We start from the raw sequence: 21,304 nt of genomic DNA, 5'->3' as shown, positions 1-21,304 counted from the left end.
TGCGGCATGTGGGATCTTCCCGGACCAGGGCTCGAACCTGTGTCCCCTGTGTTGGCAGGCAGATTCTTAACCACTGTGCCACCAGGGAAGCCCGGGAAACAATTTTATTGGTAATAGAACTGGGCTACTTCATCAGAGCCCTTCTATTTTCTCACATATGTTCCCGCTGTTCCCCTTTCCTGGGACCCCTCCCAACCACTCCCTTGGATTTTCTGTCTTCCTTCTAGAAGAAAGGCTCACCTGTAGCACTAATAGTTCAGGATTTGCTAGGACTTTCCCCGAGACACCTGTCTACTGCTCCCAGGCACCTGGCCAGGAGGATCTCCTTGGAGCCAAAAAGTTAATAACTGGTCCAGAAAATACACAATGTCATGGCCTACAAATTTCTAAAATGAACTTTGAGACATCATGCAGAGGCAAAGGGGTGAGGAGGAAAGTCAGGCAGGCCCAGGCCCAGATCTCAGTTCTCCCCTTCTTCCCCACGCGTGTAACCTCGGGCAGAGGACTGGATGTCCCTGGGCCTCAGCTTCCTCATCTGTGACATGGGAATAACACAGCTGCAGTGAGGATACATGTATTCAGCCACCTGTAGGTGCTCAACGATGCAGCTTCCTCTCCCACCACCCACTTTGTCCTTTCAGAGCTCTAAGATCCATAACTTAGGGAATCACAGGGAAGCTGAACCATGGCTAAAGGTTTAGAAAATACCATCTAAGGAGAATGGGTGAAGGCGTGGTAAATGTGTTGTGTGAGCGTTTAGTCTGGACAGAGCGGGCGGTAAGGACTTGTGGCTGCCATTTGTAAGCACCCACTAGCTTGCTTGGCATTTAACACAGTCGGATCCTCGGAACAGCCCTGTAAAAAACGTCTGATTATGAAGCTCCATATTGTAAGTGAGGAAACTGAGGTTTTATAACTTTCCCAAGATCATCCAGCTAAATGGGGAAATCGAGAGTCCAATTCAGGTCTGACGCTTTGCACGAGCTTAAGATTCTCCTGCCTCGTGACTGGAGGGCAGCATGGGGGAGGTGGCCCCAAAGAGGAGCAGGAGGGGACAAGGAAGATGGCTGTCAGCCACTGGTATCAGGGACAGGCAGGGGCCAGAGAGGATGAATGCTAAATCTTTCTTTGGGACTCATCAGAAAGGGACTCTCCAGGCCTCAGCTGCCTTAGGTATGGACCTGCCTGACGGCAGGAGTGACTGTTTCCTGGAGGAAAGCAGGCTTGTGAGCACCAGGCTGGGGACTGAGCTCCCGGGGGCCACACAGACAGAGCCGAGCATCCTGCCCCTCCTCACCGAGGGGGGCTCAGTGGCTGGCACAGTTGAATCCATCTTTCTGCTTTTTTCTATATGTTCCATCGTTGTTGCAGAGATTCCCTTTGCCTTATTCTGGCCATTCCCCAGAAAGAGTTATATAAAACTAAGTAAAAATGTTAAAATATACAAATGCAATTTTTTTAGCCTTCATCTCTCCGTTTTCTTATCCACGGAACGGGTTTGATAACTCGTCTAACTGTGGGCGAGGCGCTGCGGTGGTCGGCCTCTTCACGCCAGTGCAGGTCTTGTGTTCGTGTAGCCCTAGCACAGGTCTAGGGATTTGCCACTTCCCCTCTGCGACTACGCCGAGTAGAAGCCAAGGCTTTTGCTTTCTTGCCCTAACTTTGATTCTTCACAGTGCTGAGGGGCTGTGATTAGAGCTTAATCTCATGTCTACAATCCATTTCCTCCATGGAGCTGCACTATTCTTTCCCATCTAGATAATTGCGAGGCAACCAAAACTGAGTTTCTCTCTCCGCTGCATTTTCTTCTTTCGTGGAGACATGGAAAAGGTCAGTTCAATAGACTCAGACCTGTGTTCTGACTCTCACAGACAGAGGCCTATCACTCTTATACCTACAGGTCATCATTCCAAGCCATAAACTTTTTTTTAGAGAGAGATACACATTCCATAGACAGAACGCGGTCTGTCTCAGAAGGCGAGACAGCCTTGGGAGAAACACACGCCACGGACAGAGTGTGGGCCATCTCAGAAAGCGAGAGGCCCATAAACTTTTTTTTGAAGAGCAGTCCCCAAAGCTCACTAAAAATTGCATTTGGAGTTAACTTAGTTTGAGAACCTTATGGTTGAGTCCATATTTCTAATCTCTGCACCTGATTTTGAACCACTAGACTTAAATTGACTTCTAACACTGATATACCTTCCAAGGGAGCCTAAGCAAAGAACACCAGTTCCACATGGCCCTCCCAAGAGAACGTGGAAAAACACAAAGTCACACTGAGTAAGAAGGGGCCACAGTTTGCTATTGTCCAGTGAAGGTGTCTTGGCCTCAGAATCCTGCCACTTCCTGCAGTTCCAGCCCTCGGCTATGGTCCACCCTGAGTAAGCGAATTCCTCTGCTGAAACTTGCACACAATAAGGAGACGGTGTCAGCCACAGCCAGGGAAGTCAAAGGTCCTGATCCATCCAGAGACAAGGTGAAAAGGCAGGCTGGGGAGGAAGGGGGAACCAGCACGTTAGGCCAAGAGTGCACATATCATGAAAGGCAGTGTCTTTGTAAGAAACCCCCAGAAATAAAGCACGTGCTATGTGCATCTAACCCAGATGAGAGAGGCACTGCGTGCCTCAGAGGAATGTGCACCAGCGGGGAAGTCAACCCCAAGACATCAACTCTAGAGAATGGCACGTGGACCCAACAGGACATACACCACCTGGAAGTAGGTTGGACAACTGGGGCCTCACTGCAAGGCCATGTTAAAATGCTACCCTTCTCTAAATTAATGTTATTCCTGTGTCTGGCAGAAGCCAGTGTCCAGGACAGAATAGCACGGAGGCAGTGAGGTGCTGGTAAACTGGCTTTTTGGAAGGAAAAAAAAACTACCTTCATTCATAGCATTTGCCAGTTTTCATGGTGTAAATACTCCCACCACGACCATATTAAATATTCCTGAATATTTAATAATCAGCCAGTAGGAGCTGGTTCCAGCGCACCACTGCATCAAGGACTCTGGGCAGCTTGTTCCCTAAACATCTTTTTCTCTGGTGCTTTGAAGTGTCGCTACCTTACTGCGATCCCAAACCTTAGCTGCAGAGTCAAGAGAGGGCAGAGTCTTTCTGAGACTATCCTTACCCCACTTCACGCCCTCTGAGCTAAGGCTCTCATTTTAGTCCTTGAAAATGAATTTTAAAATGGCAATTCTTGTTCTCTTTTCCAGACATTTTGAGCATCACAAGTTAAAACCAGATGAGGAACTTCAGGTAGAAAGAATAAAAGAATCAAAATACATTTGAGCTCTCAGGAACGAATCTGTACAACATGATACCAGGGGTTACATGGTGACAGCTCCTAGCAGAGATTGGACAGAGATTCTGGCCTCTTGGTGTCATCTCTTTTTTTTTTTAATTTTTTTTAAAGTTTATTTGTTGTGATTGTTTATGAGCTATTTCTATATATATTTTTTTAAATTTATTTATTTTTGGCTGCGTTGGGTCTTCATTGCTGCGCACGGGCTTTCTCTAGTTGCGGCGAGTGGGGGCTACTCTTTGCTGCGGTGCGCGGGCTTCTCGTTGCGGTGGCTTCTCTTGTTGTGGAGCACGGGCTCTAGGCGCGTGGGCTTCAGTAGTTGCGGTGCGTGGGCTCCTAGCTGTGGCTCGTGGGCTCTAGAGCGCAGGCTCAGTAGTTATGGCACAGGGGCTTAGTTGCTCCGCGGCATGTGGGATCCTCCCAGACCAGGGCTCGAACCTGTGTCCCCTGCATTGGCAGGCGGATTCTTAACCACTGCGCCACCAGGGAAGCCCTTGGTGTCGTCTCTTTACCACTATGGGACTGGGCAGTGGCAGGACATGGGTGGCTTTGTAAATGCTGAGCAATGGAAGAAAGAGTTTTAAGGAAGCCTGTAGGACTTCATGTATCTTTGAGAAGCATTAACAGCAGGCTCCTTACCTCCACTGTCTTGGTTCCAGATCTTCACCTTGCAGTCATGCGATGAGGTAGCAATCACAGGCATCAAGGCTAATGCTCTTGGTAGAAAGACACAGGATGCTACAGTCTGGAAGTGCCCCTCGTACTCACAGATTCTGTTCCGCGTCTGCCTTAGGTCCCACAACTGCAAAGTAATGACAGAGGCTGGCTCACACGTACATATTTCCCCAGCTTTAGACATGCTTCATTCACTGATATCCTCTCCCCGGCGTCTCATGATGCACCTATTCCCTCCACTTACCTCCTCACAGACACCCTTATCTTCATCCATCCCATCCACACACCCAAGCATCCAGCCATGCAGTGACTATTTCAGCAACAACTATGTCTCAAACAACCCAGGTTAAGGATGTGCCAGAGGGTTGTTGCCTTCATTATTATCATCATGGTTAGTGAAAGCTCCAAGTCCTGTAGCACGATGGGACAGAATGGGGTTCTTCTATGACAGCTCAAGAGCTGCCTTATATCAGCCTCTTGGCATCTGTGGGTCCTGTGGGGCCCCATAGTTAGGAGCACCTTCTCATAAGTAAATACAGGTGCAGACCTTCCGATTTAATGCCTAGACACTGAATCTTGGTATAAGAAGACTAGATTCTATAACAAGGGAGACGATAGTCCTGCCAGACCACTCTTGTTGATACAAATCAGACCACACCTGGAGAATAATGCTCATAGACAAGAGCAAATGGAATTGTGCCCAAAAAATAATGAAATCACTGGACACCGTGTCATCCAAGGAACAATTATAAGAGCTGGAAATGCTTAGCTTGGAGAAGAGATACTACATCAATAGCCTGGGATTCAACACCTCAACCTACCATTTACTAGAAGTGTGGTCTTGTACAAGAGATTTCAACTTGCCGTGCCTCTATTTCCTCATCTGTAAAATGGGAACTATAATAATACCTAACTCACAAGGTTGTTTTAAGGATTAAATGAGATAATGCACTATAATGTGCTCAGCCCAGTGCCTTGCACATAGTAAGTGTCCAATAAAATGGGAACTGTAATTGTCCTATTTGGATTATAGATAAGCCTTTTAACTGATATTTTACAATTAGAAATACAAGGTACTGGGAATTCCCTGGTGGTTTAGTGGTTAGGACTCTGTGCTTTCACTGCTGAGGGCACGGATTTGATCCCTGGTCAGGGAACTAAGATCCTGCAAGCTGTGTGGTGCAACCAAAAAAAAAGAAAGAAAGAAAGAAAGAAAGGAATCCAAGGTACTTTGGAGGAGCCTAGGCAATCTATCCCAAAATTAACTGCAAGGAAAGGTATATGGGTTAGGGATGGGTGGGCCCTCAACCAACACTAGAGCTCCAAACTTCCTGAAGAGCTTGAACTCCTTTACTGTGACCACACGTACAGTGGGAACACACTTGGTTCTTCAAACAGTCCCTCCCCTTTCTACGCTCTGTTGGGAGTAGGGACATTAATAGGCTGGTTCTGTATTTAACACCTTCCTATCTTGACTCTCATCACATTCCTCTTTTCTGCGACCAATGCAGAGAGCTTAGACAATGGTGGTTTCTTGAAAGAAGTGTCTGGAATGCAAAGGATCACTGACAGTATGCACTTGGAATAGGCCTGAGGCATTAGTAGAGCCTGCCTGTGTAGCCCCGTACAGGCATGAAGCCAGAGGAAGTCATTTCTCATCAGCAACCAAACACCTGGACCTTGCACAGTCTCTCACCGTGGCTTCACAGCCTTCCCCTCCAAAGCCGCTGCTGCAGGAGATACACTTGTGTCCATCCTCACTGACCTCGCAGTAGGTCTGGATGTGCTGCTTTGCGGGAAATATATGAGCTACCTGCAGCCCCCGACTGTCCCATAATCTGAAAGAAATTACAGCAGGGAATGGGTTTATAGTAAATGTGCTGAAAGGCACCTGTAATAGCCTGCTAACGTCAAAGTCTTGGCTCTTTGCTGCTTTGGCCAGTCAGAATGGAACGCCGTGATTTACCTAAAAACAGCAACGTGAACCAGATCAATCTCAGAGACTCCAAAGCTGGCAGGAAATAACCAAACTGAATGACATCTGAGTTCTTTCTATTTTGAGATCTAATTAACAGGAATTTAGACCAAGTATCTTAATTGTACAAGTTAATTCGTTAATTTGGTCCTTTGGGATACGACTTTCAACAGACAAGAGAATATTTCTGTGTCTGTGATTTAAAAAAAAATTTTAAAGATACTTATCATGATGGAGAGGAGCAGTCATCATTCCAGAATCAGATACAAAAGATTTACAGGTCTTGGCCAACCTGAGCCATGGGGTCTACTGGGACTGTTTTGTTTTGCCTCTTGTCTCATTTTTACCTCTTCATCTCCTGCCTACCATTTTCTAAGTTGAATCTCTTCTGAGATCCAAAGTTTCTAGTCATGCTTTCTAGTCTAAGAAGGATTTACTTCATCTGACTTGCCTGATGGTGATTCTGACCCTGCTCCCCAGGGAGGGCTTCACCTGAGGGCTGAGTGATTGAGAACATATGGAGCCAAGCAAGGGCCACTTGAAGGGGTGGGACGAGTGAGTAACTGACTCTGAGGTTACTCTGAATACGTTTCCACAGTGGGCGCTGGCAGAATCAGCTGCTTGGAAACCGGCCAGAACAAGCTGACCTCCTGCCACTCAACCTCTATCCACATGATCCATGGGGCCAGATCAGAGAGACCCCAGCACTGGCGAGGGGCAGAGGGGTGGAAGGAGAAGCAATGTGGAGAAGCAGAGTAGGAACAGAGTTATGTAAGCATGGGAGCCACAAACCTTCACCAGAAACACTTTCTTGCTGCTTAGTAAGCCCACCTGATGGTTTTATCTTCAGAGGTCTGGAGTATATAAGGTTCTCTGGGGACCCAGCACAGGTGAGTGACCTGGAAGAAGCAAAATTTTCAAAACTTCTCCATACCATGTCATTCCTCTGCTGTAATTCCTGTAAGTTTCGCTAAATAGCATCTCTGCCATCACTTCTCAAAGATGCTGAACCTAGCACATCTGACTTAAGAGGGATTTTATGTTTTGCAGATTCCCACCAGTCATGCTCGACCTGCAGTTCCTAGGTTATCAGCAGCAATGGAAGCAGCTGGGCCAGTTGTGAACCCAAAAATGCATGCAGGCACTCTTAGAGTGCCTGAAACCCAAACACCGCTGGCTGGGTGGCACCTAAGGAGAGCAGCCACTGTTCTAAAGTGGGACCAATGAAACCCTAGCTCGAGGCCTCATAGGGTTCAGGAAGAGTGTTCTCGTTTTGCTTTATCCCTGCAGCCCCTGCTGGACAGACATGAAACAGTTTTCCGAACAACCCAGGGTAACACGATTTTCTTTTCTTCCAGAAACCTGCACAAATATGGAGGGGCACAGGGCAAGCACATGTTTCCATGGGCAGTTGTCTTCAAAACTGGAAAAGATGACTATGACTGACATTTGACAACCACTAAAGGACATTACCATGTCAGGTGATATAATTCTCCCCATTGTATAAATGAAGACACTGAAACTCTAAGTAAGTTTCTTGGGGTAGCACACCTAAAAAGTAAGGAATCCATGATTTGAATCCAGGTATGACTGACCCCAAAGGCTGTGGAGTTGATATACCAGTTTGCTACCAGAAAACACTGGTCTTCATAAGCAGAGGAAATTACACATACAGCAAAAGGTCATGCTTATTTCTCTGCATAATGTTACATATACAGAACACACAATAAGCATAAACTGTGAGCTCCTGGAGCCCAGGGACTGTGCCCTGGGTCACTAACCCTGCTTCTGGCACAGTATCGGGTCCACAGAAGATATGGAATAACTATGTTTTGAAGGAATAAGTGAGGACACCATTTAAAACTCCAATATAAACTAGTGGAGTTGTTCTCTGGGGTAGAAGAACCTAAGAGATCATCTAATCCAATAACCCTGAGAGGCCGGGGTCTGACAGAGAGTTGGGGGGTGAGCAATAATTAGGACCCAAGCCTCTAATGCCTGGTCATGCGTCTCCTGATCTCTTTCCCAGGCCCCTCCTCACCCCATGCTCCCTCCTGCTGCCCTGCTCTGTACCAAGTTTGAGTTCGTACCAGGTTCCTGGAGACTGACGCTCTCTCTGCACACTGTCCGGTCCCCATGTCCCACAGAAGCAGGGTGTTGTCACGAGAGCCAGTGCACAGCTGTGATGTGTCTTTGGAAACAGTGGCAAGAATATGGTCCATGAGATAGGCCTGGAACAGGACTTTTCAGAAAGTACAACGGTGTTGGGAAGAGATCAGCTTTACCTTACCTGGACTCACAGCCAATCCAGTGACCACCATGGTGTGGCCGGAGAACTGCTGCCTTGGTTGTGAGGAGCCTTGCAAGTCCCACATCATGACCGTCTTGTCGCGAGAGGCACTGAAGAACTGGCCTGATTTGTGAATACAAGCTATCTGCTCAAGACAAAAAAGCTCCAGTGTGTTTGTTTCATTGGACTTGAAAATGGGAAAAAGAGCTGGAGATAAGAGTGCTAGAGCCTGGAGTTCTTTCTCAGGCTGGTTCCAAATGCACTGTACCTGGTAGGTAAGTATATTCTGTGCTATGTGATTGTCGCTGATGCTTAGTTTCATTATGATGGAGTTTGCATCTGAATTTTTAGTTCATTTAGGTGGGCTTCAGAGAGGCGAGTTATATAAATTGACATTATCATTTTCTCTGGAAGCTCAGTCTACCCTGTAATGCTCTTTAACAAATTAATTTTTATTTAACTGTTGTTGGCTTTTTAAAAATTTCCCCAACTAGACTAAAAGGTTCCTGAGCATGGAGAGTTTGTCATTTCCCTAGCTATAGTAAACACTCAGTAAGCCTTCAATACAAGACCCTGTTAGGCTAGGATATGTCAGAGAGAGTTAATCTCAGCTTTCTCTATTTCTCACTTGGGCTATGAAGGGCTTAATAATGAAACAAAAATTGTGTCTACTATACCTGTAACAATAGCTAAGTGAATGGTTTGCTCTGCTTTTCCTGGAGTAGGGCTTCACACCATCAGATGAGGCCCCAGCATTTTTCCTTAACACTGAATATTCAATCACTCTTACTACCTAGAGCTATTAGACATTCCTTTATTCAATTCCAAATTCCCTCCATGATAATAATCATATGACAATTACCTTCGTGATTTCACGCTCATGTCCTTTCAACCTTTTCACCACATTTCCAGTTCTCCAGTTATAGGCCACAACTGTCTGCAGAGAGTCATTAGAATATTTTAGTTGAACTGAATTTTAGTTTAACTGAAACAACAAGCCTTTACCTCATTCTCTACCTAATTTCTCCCTGTCTGTCAAGGTTTTATTGTTGTTCGGTCCTTATGCCCCCCTACTTTGAGTTCTTCTGTCTCTCCCCAAGCCACTGGGCCACTCCTCTGAACCTTACTGATGGGTTTGGGATAACACTCCCCTGGGGGAACTGATTTAGGTTGAGGTTCTTCTGGTTGTAGATCCTGAAGGAAAATCTACATGGGATTAGATTTTTTTCCCTAAAACTGTATCATACTATTTTTTTTTTCAAATTTACCATCTTAATCATTTTTAGGTGTACAGTTCAGTAGTGTTAAAAGTATATTCACATTGTTGTGAAACAGATCATACTTTTTTTTTTTTAATTTCAAAAAATCTCATCCATAATCCCATCTGCCAGAGAGAATCATTGTTAAAATTTTCTTTCCATCCTTTTTCCAGGTATATACTTTATTATTTTATTGTATTTCTCCCCCTAAACAGGATTTCAGAGCATTCTCTGGCCCAGTCTCTGTAGTTCATTGCTAGGGAATAAGGAGCGTGTTAGCACTTGACCTAATTAAATCCCAGTTTCTTAATCTGCAAAACAGAGGATAATCCTTCCTCTATCTACCCCTCACAGGTGAGGATCATATAAATAAAATTTCATGTCTAAGATGATATAGATGTTAAGACAAAATGCTGCCAATTAAATGGTGATATCATCAATTTTTAGATGCATCCTGATTTCAGAGGTGTTAAAATGTACAAACGTGCATCTTAGAATCAAGGAAATACAGTATGAAAATGGAATTTGAAGATTCTAAATGGCTACTGAAAATTAGAGGCATTATTTATTACAAAATAATCAACATTTTTGCCAGCAAGAGCCTAGGTCTGAGTGCTACAGTAGATCCAAATACGAGGGAGAGAAAGCAAAGAGATTTAAAGTGACAATGGGAGGAATCACAATGCACACCAATGTAGACATTTTGGCAAAAGAGAGGCATAAAAGAGACTAGAAGTTTCCTTTTGTTGATAAATAACTCCTGTGTCTGCAGGTAGGTTACAAATGGACAGGCTGGAATAATGATACTTGTCATTTATAAAAATCATGTGGGTGGTCTGGCAGAGTACCAAGCGTCTTACCATTCAGTCCTCACAACGGTCCTGTGCAGTTGGCGTTACTATCCCCATTTAATAGATAAGGAGACTGAAGCTCAAGAAAATTAAAAGACTTGTCCAAAGTAAACGAAGTTGCAGAGCAGGAATTTAAACCCAGTCTTTCTAATTCTAAAGCCCATATTTTTAACACTACTCAACGTTGCTGCCAGAAATGCAGGGTTCCCTTCCCTTCCCTTCTCTGCAATAAGCTGGTTCCCTGGGAAGCACTGCACACCCCACCTTATCTTTTCCTCCGGAGACACAGAGGTCTGAGTTCAGAGCAGCAACAACAGAGACGGTATCCACGTGAGCTGGGCTATACTCTTGAAAAGCTTTAGTTTGAATTCTCTCGTCTCTAAATCCATCGGGCCTGCTAAAGAGAGGATGGAAAATGAGGGGCCCAATGGCATAGGGTGCACAGTGGAGCAAGGGGAAAAAGAGTGTGGGCTATGGTAGGAATCCAGGCTGAGGAGAAAGACAGAAAAGGAGTAGAGAAAGGAGACACGCTGACATCACCAGAAATGGTATTATTAACTCTGTAAGTGCTCAGAATGAGTGAATGACTGGAATCTGATAAAGGAAGAAGCCCAGAGTCTTTGCTCACTCTAGAGATGATTCCCAAAGATGTAGGGCCCCTCTCTCTGTGGCTGCAGACACTATCTACTAAGATGTTTCTTATCCAAAAGGAAACAGACCAAACTGACTGTTCAGGGAAGGTCATCAACGATGGCTCTGGGCCCTCTCTTTCTTTAGTGGAGAATTGTAACGCGGCATAAAACTTGGGATCCCACTCAAGGGAGGACTGCTGTACCTGTATTTATAAGTGCTGTATTTGAGTTTGCTCTGCAGTTTCCCCATCACTGCACAGAACCTGCATGAGACCTTCTGGGGAAGAGCTCGTTTCAGATGGCACCTGAGTAGCATCCCATGTGGCTGCTGGAAGTTGTGTTTCCTGTTTAGTAAAAAGAAGAATACACACTGTTAACTGTGTTAGGCACAATAATCGTAGGTAGTATGGTTATGTAAAAATCCTTTTTTTGAAAAAGACAAACTGTAGGTATTTGCTTTCCTCCTTTTCCTGCCTCACTCTTATGGCCCTGGGAATGCATCCTCCAATACAGCGTTAGCAGATAAACAAAAGCAAAAACAAAACTAATTTTGAAAATATTAAGATGTTTCCCAGTAAGTCAAACATAGAATTACTACGTGATCCAACAATTCTACTCCTGGGGATATAGCCCAACGAATTGAAAACAGGTGTTCAAACCAAAATTTATACATGTATGTTCATAGCAGCACTGTTCACAATAGCCAAAAGGTGAAAACAACCCAAATATCCATCAATAGATAAATGAATAAACAAAATGAGGTTTATACATACAATGAATATTATTCAGCCATAAAAAGGAATGAAGTACTGGGAATTCCCGGCAGTCCAGTGGTTAGGACTCTGCGCTTTCACTGCCAAGGGCCCAGGTTCAATCCCTGGTAGGGGAACTAAGATCCTGCAAGCTGCGTGGCCCAGCAGAGGAAAAAAAAAAAAAAGGAATGAGGTACTGATACATAGTATAACATGATGAACCTTGAATACATAATACTAAGCAAAAGAAGCCAGTCACAAAAGGCCACATATTGTATGAATCCATCTATATGAAATATCCATAATCAGCAAATCTATAGAGACAGAAAGTAGATTAGTGGTTGCCAAGGGATGGGGGAATGGAGAGTGGCAACTTAATAGGTACAAAGTTGCCTTTGGGGCAATGAAAATGTTCTGGAACTAGACAGTGGTGACGGTTGCATAACGTTGTCTATGTACTAAATAATAATAATAAATAATAATAAATTGTATGTTATGTAAATATATTCTGCCATAATAAAATAAATACTAAGAGTGTGTATTTGAAAATAATGAGGGGGTTCCCTGGTGGCCTAGTGGTTAGGATTCGGGCTTTCACTGCTGTGTCCCGGGTTCATTCCCTGGTCAGGGAACTGAGATCCTGTAAGCCACAAGGTGTGGCCAAAAAAAAAAAGAGAGAAAGAGAATAATTTACACCAGTAATAAAGCTTCTTGAAAAAGAGCCTTAGTTATTCTAAAAGGCTATATAACCTTCCTAGCTTGCCGGATTGCTATTAAATAATTTCCCTGTGACACTTCTCTAAATCAGTGTGCCAGGGTCATGAGGTTATTCTGTAGTAAGAATGAGATGTGGGAGACAGTGACACTAAATGAGACAATACAGCTAATGACCTGACCAGCAGTTCTCAAAGTGTGATCTCAGGACTGCTGGGGATTCCTGAGACCTTTCAGGGAGTCTATGAGATCCTCCTTTTTCCAACTATGTCTCTCTGTGAGGCCTGATTTTCTTCTTATACTACAACCCAAACAACATACTGCAATAGGTTGAATGCAGAAGCAGATATGAGACCCCAACTGTCTTCTGTTTAAGCCAAACAGTAAAGAGATTTGCAAAAATGTAAAACAATACCACTCTCTTCCAACCAAAATTTTTTGTGTTTTCAAAAGTATGTTTATTTTTCATAAAATTGTTATGTTTACATGCAATAGTTTTGTTTTTAATGAGTTGATATGTAAATATTTTAAAAATACCTCAGTTTTAATGTCAAAAGGAGGTGGCAGAGTAGAATCCAATCTACAAGTTATATAAACAAAGGCTGTTTGAGGTCCCCAGTAATTTTTAAGAGTTCAAGGAAGTCCTGAGGCCAAAAAATTTGAGAACCACTGGCCTAGAAATTAAATAATGTCAATAATGGATGATACACTATATTCAAATAAAAAGAATTATTAAATGTTTTCTAGATTTACTTGCATCACCCCCAACAACTAACTAGGCGAGAACTAAAGAGAAAGAGAGATACTCATGCATACACTCATTCAGGAAACACCCCCTAAGCACCTAATCTGTGCAGGTCCTATACTGGTTGCTGGTGAAACAGAGAAAAAAAAGAGACCAGAAGATGCGGCCAGTGTGGACATCTGCTAGGACTGAAGGTACGTGACTAGGACCTAATCTCAGCTACGCTGGGTAATATTCCTCTGCAACTAGCTGTCCCCTGAGATGCCAGAGGGTGGAGGTGGGAGAACCCAGTCCCCATCTCTTCTGGGGCTCTGCTTAAAGAAATTCTAGGAGATGAGTCTCTTATGGGCATGACCAGCCTACCTAATTCTAGGAAGAACAGTCTACAGGGAGAAACAGCAGCTAAAACTCACCAAGTATTCTCCATCACATCATTACCTTTTTTTTTTTTGGCCGCATGGCATGTAGGATCTTAGTTCCCCGACTAGGGATTGAACCTGGGCCCCCTGCAGTGGAAGCTCGAAGTCTTAACCACTGGACCACCAGGGAAGTCCCATATCATTCCCTTTAAAAACCACAGCTTTCCACAGTATGGAGGTTCCTCAAAAAACTAAAAATAGAGTTGCCATATGATCCTGCAACCTCACTCCTGGGCATATATCCGGAGAAAACTATAATTCGAAAAGATACATGCACCCCAATGTTCATAGCAGCACTGTTTACAATAGCCAGGACATGGAAACAACTTAAATGTCTATCAATGGATGAATGGATAAAGAAGATGTGGTACATATATATAATGGAATACTACTCAGCCATAAAAAAGAATGAAATAATGCCATTAGCAGCAACATGGATGCAACTAGAGATTATCATACTAAGTGAAGTAAGTCAGAAAGAGAAAGTGATACCACATGATATCACTTATACGTGGAATCTAAAATATGACACAAATGAACTTATCTACGAAACAGACTCACAGACATACAGAACAGACTTGCAGTTGCCAAGGAGCGGGGGTGGGGTGTGTGTGTGTGTGTGTGTGTGGGAGGGATGGATTGGAAATTTGGGATTAGCAGATGCAAACTATAATATATAGAATGGATAAACAGCACGGTCCTACTGTATAGCACAGGGAACTATATTCAATATCCTGTGATAAACCATAATGGAAAAGAATATGAAAAAGAATGTATATATATGTATAACTGAATCACTTTACTGTATAGCAGAAATTAACACAACATTGTAAATCAACTATACTTCAATAAAATAGATTAAAAAAAAAAACAATTAAAACAAAAAACAACAAAAAACCCACCACAGTTTCCAGAAGAATTTCAGCCTACATTTGAAAGTTGCCAGAATTGACCTCCTGACAGGAATAGGTAACCAGTGAGAAATGGAATATTTCCTGCCATATCAGTAAACAAAGGATGTCACAGTCATCAGCGATTGCAGCCACAGCCTATGGTGAGCTGGTAAGCCCAGAGGAAACTCAGGATATGAAAACACAGGATACTGGCCCCAGTATCCTGCATATCAAAGGAGTGATTTCAGGGACTGCCCTAGTGGTCCAGTGGTAAAGAATCCACCTTAAAATGCAGGGGACATGGGTCCTGGTCGGGGAACCTCACATGCGGCGGGGCAACTAAGCCCACGTGCCACAACTACTGAGCTCTTGTGCCTCAACTAGAGAGCCTGCATGCCCCAAACTACAGAGCCCATGTGCCCTGGCGTCTGCGTGCCACAGCTAAAGAAGAGAAAACCCGCATGCCACAACTAGTGACAAGACCGCATGAGGCAGGAGATAGATGGGCTCCAGGCTAGACATTTACAACTGGCCTCCTGTTCACACTTCCTGGGGTGAGAAGAAGATGGGCTCCAGGCCGGACATTCATTACCAGCCCCATTTACATTTCCTGAGGCAAGAGACAAACGGGCTCCGGACTACACATTTATGACCGGACTCCTGTCTATATTTCGAGATCTGCACCTCAATATAAAAACCAGCAACAGAAATAGGGTAAATAACCGGACATTGGACATTTTTATGGCAGGGACAGAGTAGGACTAAACCCTGCTAAAAGATCAAGAGATCATACATCCTTAGGGCATGGAAAACATTGCACATGCACAGAAAGGCTCCTCGGGGGTCAAAAGGGGGGGGGGCTTCCCTGGTGGCACAGTGGTTAAGAATCCGCCTGCCAATGCAGGGGACACGGGTTTGAGCCCTGATCCGGGAAGATCCCACATGCCACGGAGCAACTAAGCCCATGAGCCACAATTACTGAGCCTTCACTCTAGAGCCTGCGAGCCACAACTACTGAGCCCACGTGCCACAACTACTGAAGCCCGCACACCTAGAGCCCATGCTCCGCAACGAGAGAAGCCACCACAATGAGAAGCCCGCGCACCACAACGAAGAGTAGCCCCCGCTCGCCGCAACTAGAGAAAGCCTGCACACAGCAATGAAGACCAAAAAAAAAAAAGAGGGGGCACCACTCCATAATATGTGATGCTAAGGCTGTCCCATAGGCCTCTGGGCTGTAATCCATCTTGGAAAAACGTTGCGCACACATGTTGTAGAGACTCCTAAGGCAGGTCAGGTGTGGAAAAAGAAACCAGATAATTGGCCAAAGGTAAACAAAGACCGGAAGAACTGCCCTATATAAATGACCTAACCACCTCTTTACTGCGCTCCTCCTCATTAGGGAGGATGCCCACACCCTTTCTCTCCGGGTGTGCATCTCTGCCTTGCTTCTATCTTAACAAACTTTCTCTGTGTGCTCTCCCACTTGTTGCTGTGCTATGTCTCTAACGATAAACTTTGTACCTGTTTTTACAGTTTTGCCTCCGTGAGAAATGCATTTTTCACTGGGGGCAAGAGCCAGGGGCTGTGGTGGCTAGGATTCCTGGTTTTCATCCAGGCTACCCAGGTTCAGTTCCTGGGCAGGGAATTAAGATCTCGCTTCACACCACCACTCACTGCTGCCTCTCCGAGATCAGGCGCACCACAATGAAGAGCTGGCGCGCCGCAACGAAAGATCCCGCATGCCGCAACTAAGACCCGACGCAGCCAAAAATAAATAAAATACATAAATAAATAATAAATAAATCTTCCAGAAAAAGAGTGATTTCAGTGAGCCCAGACTCTTGCATCTTCCCATACCTAGAAAAGCCCTAAATTCCTTAACTTGACATATATGGTTTTCTTTAATTGACAGTAATCTTTTGATGTTCCCGACTACCTGCCCTTTGTTGCAAAACTCCTATATATCCTAGCTCCCCCCTCGACTCCTCGGAGCAGTTCTCTCAGGGCTACTTGAGATGCTGCCTCCCGGGTTGAAGTCCTAAAAATTCCTGCCGAATAAAATATAACTCTCAACTTTTAGGTTGTAAATATTTTTTAAGTCGACACCAGTATAGAAGCAAATGCAGTGGAAAGAACACTGTGAGTGGCATCAAGAGCCCTGGGCTCTAGCCCCAGCCCTGCCTCATCTCACTGTGTGTCGTTGAGCTCCTCTATCCTCCCCTCTGTGCCTCAGCCTCCTCATCTATAAATGAGGATACCAGATTAAATGATTTTTAGTAGACTATATGCTCCATAAGAGGAAGGATTCTAATATCCTTCTCTGTACTTCAAGTGGCTTGCACAGTGTGACAAACACATTTGTTGTGAAATAGCGAACCTAAAGTCTCTTCTAGTTCAGACATTGTAGGATTCTCTATAACAAGCACAAGTGTCGGCAGACAGGGCAGAGGGTCCCCAGAGGAACGGAACCAGACATAACTTCTTTGACGTAAGAGAAGCCATTTTAGGCCTAAGCCATTTTGTGATCTAAGCCTGGCCACAAGGCTCGCTCTTGACCAGGTCAGGGAGATAATAATTCAGTTGTAAAGACTCCCAGTTCTGTTTTGAAGGTAAAGGTTAGCCTGAGGCACATTCTTGAGCTATTTTGCAGGATCCAAAACCCCCTCAAGCACTCAACCCCAAGACTAACTGGAACTTAAGGAATGATGGTGCTGACCCTTGCTGACCCTGATGACTTCAATCAACTAGAGCTGAAACTCTGTCAGCCTTTGCCCCAATTCTATGCTGAATTCTCCTCTGTTCAAGCCCCTCATGAATATGCATACACCACCTGAGCCCTTTCATAAATATGCATGCACCCTTATCATAAAACTTCCCCAATTTTGCTGTTCCGGAGAGACACTGTTTTGGGAAATATCCCTGGTGTTCTCCTTGCTTGCTGCAAGTACTAAATCCTTCCTTCTCTCCAAGCTCTTTGGCTTGGTTGTGTCTTTTGGCTTGACACGCACCAAGAGGGGAATCCAGTTTTTCAGGTAACACAAATATGCCCTCAGGAAAAATTTCAGGATAGTTTTCAAAAAGCTTGGAATGTTGTATTGCTTGTGGTTAGACAGAGCTTGCAGGGCTTCCTATCTGCCAACCTAACCCATTTTTCAACACTGTCATCAAACTAAGGACAGATGCCATCCATAGATCTAGGTCACTGGAAACTGCATATGCTATAAATGGACTGGCTCTGCTTAAAACTGATTGGATTCTTAGCTGGTATCTTCTGAGAGCCATACTTCCCATCTGAAGTGTATTCATGGGACATTCTAAGGAAAAGTAAACCTTTAGAATTACTTACCCCCAAACCAGTAGGATCTTCTCGGTGAGCTGCCGTATTCAATACTTTTGTAAAGTTTATCCTTTGGAAAATAGTTCAGGCAGCCACTTCCTAATCTCTGTAATTAGCGAAAAGACACTTAAATTAATCTCTTCTCTAAGCATATGTTTGCACTGAAAGGAGATTTACAAGGTAAATAAGAGATTGTTAATTAAAGAGATTAAGTGTAGTTTTCCCTCACAAAGGAAGAGCTATTTTGCAAAATTCCAAGATTTCATAATTGCACATTTCCAATAATTAGGGAAACTATACCATAATGTTAATTATACAACTATTTTTAAAATATGCAAAATAGGATGTATTTAAATTCATCAGTAAATATTTTTATTTTACTCATAGTACTTCTGTTCATCAAAAATCTTCAGAGGTGACTGCCTACTTCAGGGCTTTCTGTTTTTGTGAGAAAGGCAATTTCTCCTGTTTAAAATAATACTTTATTAAGTATGAATCATAGAATTTGAGATGGAAGTGCTTTTCAAAATCATCACATATAAACTCTTTATTTAAAAATCTGGAGAAAGTGGGCAGAAACATCATTTGCTCAAAATTCTAACTATGTAGAGCTCCTGATTTCTGGCCCAGAATTTCCATTATCAATATCCACAAAGAAGAAACATAGTTTTATTGCATTTTAACAACTCTATTTTGATGTGGACCATTTTTTTTTTTAAGTCTTTATTGAATTTGTTACAATATTACTTCTGTTTTTATGTTTTGGTTTTTTGGCCCCGAGGCATGTGGGATCTTAGTTCCCCAACCAGGGATCGAACCCACACCCCCTGCGTTGGAAGCAGGTTGTCTTAACTACTGGACCACCAGGGAAGTCCCAACAACTCTATTTTAAGAATTCAAATAAATTCTAATTATTGATTGATGGCATGACTTATTCTAATAATTAAGAGCAGCATAAAGTAGTCAGAATAATATTGAATTAGGTGTATTAGCCTTGAAATGAGGCCTAGGTTTGAATTACAGTTCTACTGCGGCCTAGGGCAAGTTGCTGAGCCGCTCTAAGTCTCAGTTTCCTACGTGTAAAATGGGTAATAACTATCATTGGGCTTCTGTGAAGATTAAAAATAGTGCTTAAAATGTGCCAAGGACCGTTTACGCGCTTTATATTTAACTCATTTAATCTATTCCACAAGTCTCTGAGATACATGTTGTTACTATCCTCATTCTGCTGATGAGAAAAGTCAGGCACAGAGATGTTAGGTAACTTGCCCAAGTTTACAAATAAGTTGCAAATAAGTGCCGGAGCTGAAACCTGAATCCAGGCATTCAGACTCCAGAGGCTTTGCTCCCTACCAGCGTACTATACTGCATCTCTGCAAAAGCTAGTGCATTTTAAACTCTTGGTTCAACCTGGCAAACTGTTAGTAACAAATGACGACTACTAGCATGATCACTAGATTAACAGTGATAGCAATGCTGAAAGCAGCAATTTCACTCTTATTAATTCTACTCTTAATACACATATATTAAACTTACATTACAAATATACACAGAGAACATATGCATGTGGAAATGAGTCTGGAGGATATTAAACTGAAGCCAATGATGTCTCCTGACCAGAGTGACTGATCACTCTAAGGCTAAGAGTTCATTATGTTAGATATTATATAGCAAGGCAATTTAAAGTCTTGAGAACAAAATATATGTACTTGAATAATGTCCATGTTGTAATTTATTATGAATAGACTAAGAAATGAAAATACTGTTCAGTTACCTGCCATGGTTTATATTGTGAACATGCACTATACTTGACAGGAGAGATAATGTCTTGTTCATTTTTGTATTTGCACTTTAAACATAGCCTGGGAAAACAGATGCAAGGCAAATATCTCTTGAATGAATGAATGAATGAAATACTAAGGTGGGAGAGTCTGCTTGGCAAGAAGCTTTTTAAGGACCCAACAACATGAAGCCCTTTGCAACTCTCCAACAACAGATCCTTCGGGCGGTTACCCTGCCCTGTCCCAGATATCAGGCCTGGAAAGGCTACAGAGGACTTGGGAAACCCTGCAACTCAATATGGCTCTCAACATCCTTGTTGGTTCCAAGGTGGAATCAGGCCTAAATCTCTAAATCTGAATCCCAGGACCCATTTCTGCCCCAATCTGCTTTTCAAAGACTTTGAGATACTCAGTGGTCACTATTTTTTTTTTTTTTTGGCCACACTGCGCCGCATGCGGGATCTTAGTTCCCAGACGAGGGATACAACCCGTGCCTCCTGCAGTGGAAGCTCGGAGTCAACCACTGGATGGCCAGGGAAGTCCCTCAGTGGTCACTCTAAACATAACTCATAGAACACTCTTTTAACTCTCCAGTACAACATTCCTTGATATATTCCAGAATATATCCACCTGTCATTTTCCATGAAGAAACTGGGACTCAGAGTCATGAGTTGCTAAAGGTCACACAGTGGCGAAGCTGGGGTACTTGACCTTATTCAGCTGGACTCCTGGTCCACTGTTCATGTAAATGAAGATTTCATATCCCCTTCCCTCTCCCCAAATCTCCCTCTGCACACATCTAAACTGCACTCTGGAAGACCAAGGAATCTAAACCAAAGCTCAAACAGAAACAAAACCAGAAGCAAGTGGGAAACGGTCTGATTTGACCCACTAATGGTACAGATAGGGGAAACCGAGGCTCAGAGAATAAGAGGATCTTGCCCAAAGTCATTCAGGGAATCAGTACTAGGTCAGAACTCCCAAGGTTGCCCCAAGTTTTGGGGACAACCTGTGCGCAGTTTTTCCTTTCTGGCTGTTCAGATCACAAATGCCCCTCGCCCTCTCTAAGCGTATGGCCAAAACTTATTTTTGATGGGGGTCGGGGGTGGGAGTGGGTGGAGGGGTATTTACCCAAGACTGGATGTAACGCCACCCAACGCAAGGCCGGCCAAGGGAACCCGCTCCCCTCTTCGGCCAGGTAAGCGGCTTCGGCTCAGAGAGAGCGAGGGCTCCCACCTCCCCTCCCGCCAGCTGCGCCTTTTCCTCCCGCCTCGGACTCCATACCCTCCGGCCGGCCGGTCGGGCTGGAAGCTGAGGCCGACGGAGGACGCCGAGCCGGAGGGCATCCGCGGCCTCCAAGCTCCACAACCTCCCACGCCTCCGCCCTTAGCAACAAGGCGCGCGTCGCTAGGGCTGGAGTTCCGGCGAAAACCCTCCGGGCGCCCTCGCCGGCCGCCGAACCGCCGTTCCGCTCTCCTGACGTCTCCTGGGTTCCAGCCGAGCGCGCCCCGCCCTGCTTTCTTACTGCAACAGTGCGTGGACGAGGTTCCAGAGAATAGGATCGATGTGCCCAAGACCGCGCTGCCAGAGAATCTATATAATCCAAGGAAAGAGGGTATCACTGTAATAGCCACGGAGAAAGCACTTAATAAATGTCCTCTTTTAACTTATTCTT

At 44.2% G+C, this 21,304-nt stretch overlaps 1 protein-coding gene across 7 annotated transcripts; it reads right to left on the bottom strand.

Moving 5' to 3' along the window:
• Positions 1-54: 54 nt before the first annotated feature.
• Positions 55-21,003, bottom strand: WDR31 (WD repeat domain 31). 7 transcript variants are annotated; one of them, XM_068552986.1, is made up of 11 exons: positions 20,914-21,003; positions 17,858-17,954; positions 11,189-11,329; positions 10,618-10,750; positions 9,106-9,180; positions 8,244-8,388; positions 8,044-8,144; positions 6,785-6,852; positions 5,675-5,816; positions 3,943-4,105; positions 55-2,489 (listed from the first exon to the last, which is right to left on the bottom strand). In XM_068552986.1, the coding sequence occupies exons 3-11, from the start codon at positions 11,299-11,301 to the stop codon at positions 2,329-2,331; spliced, it is 1,101 nt and encodes a 366-aa protein (XP_068409087.1). In that variant the 5' UTR covers positions 11,302-11,329; positions 17,858-17,954; positions 20,914-21,003; the 3' UTR covers positions 55-2,328. The 7 variants fall into 7 exon arrangements, with proteins under 7 accessions (XP_068409087.1, XP_068409086.1, XP_068409083.1 ...); XM_068552985.1 differs by lacking the exon at positions 20,914-21,003 and adding an exon at positions 20,761-20,854; XM_068552982.1 differs by lacking the exon at positions 17,858-17,954 and having other exon boundaries at positions 20,761-21,002.
• Positions 21,004-21,304: the final 301 nt, after the last annotated feature.

Source organism: Eschrichtius robustus, chromosome 10 (assembly GCF_028021215.1).
Source record: "Eschrichtius robustus isolate mEscRob2 chromosome 10, mEscRob2.pri, whole genome shotgun sequence".
NCBI lineage: Eukaryota > Metazoa > Chordata > Mammalia > Artiodactyla > Eschrichtiidae > Eschrichtius > Eschrichtius robustus.
Note: the sequence above shows the minus strand (reverse complement) of the source record. Positions and strands in the feature narration are given on the sequence as shown.

Coding starts and splice junctions, on each gene's coding strand:
- WDR31 (XM_068552982.1), bottom strand. CDS start 20,975: ATGCCCTCCGGCTCGGCGTCCTCCGTCGGCCTCAGCTTCCAGCCCGAC. Junction 8,389..9,105: donor ATGAGCGTGAAATCACGAAG/GTAATTGTCATA, acceptor TGTCTTGAGCAG/ATAGCTTGTATTCACAAATC. Junction 2,490..3,942: donor CTGGAACCAAGACAGTGGAG/GTAAGGAGCCTG, acceptor CTTCCTCCCCAG/CCTGCCTTTTCACCTTGTCT.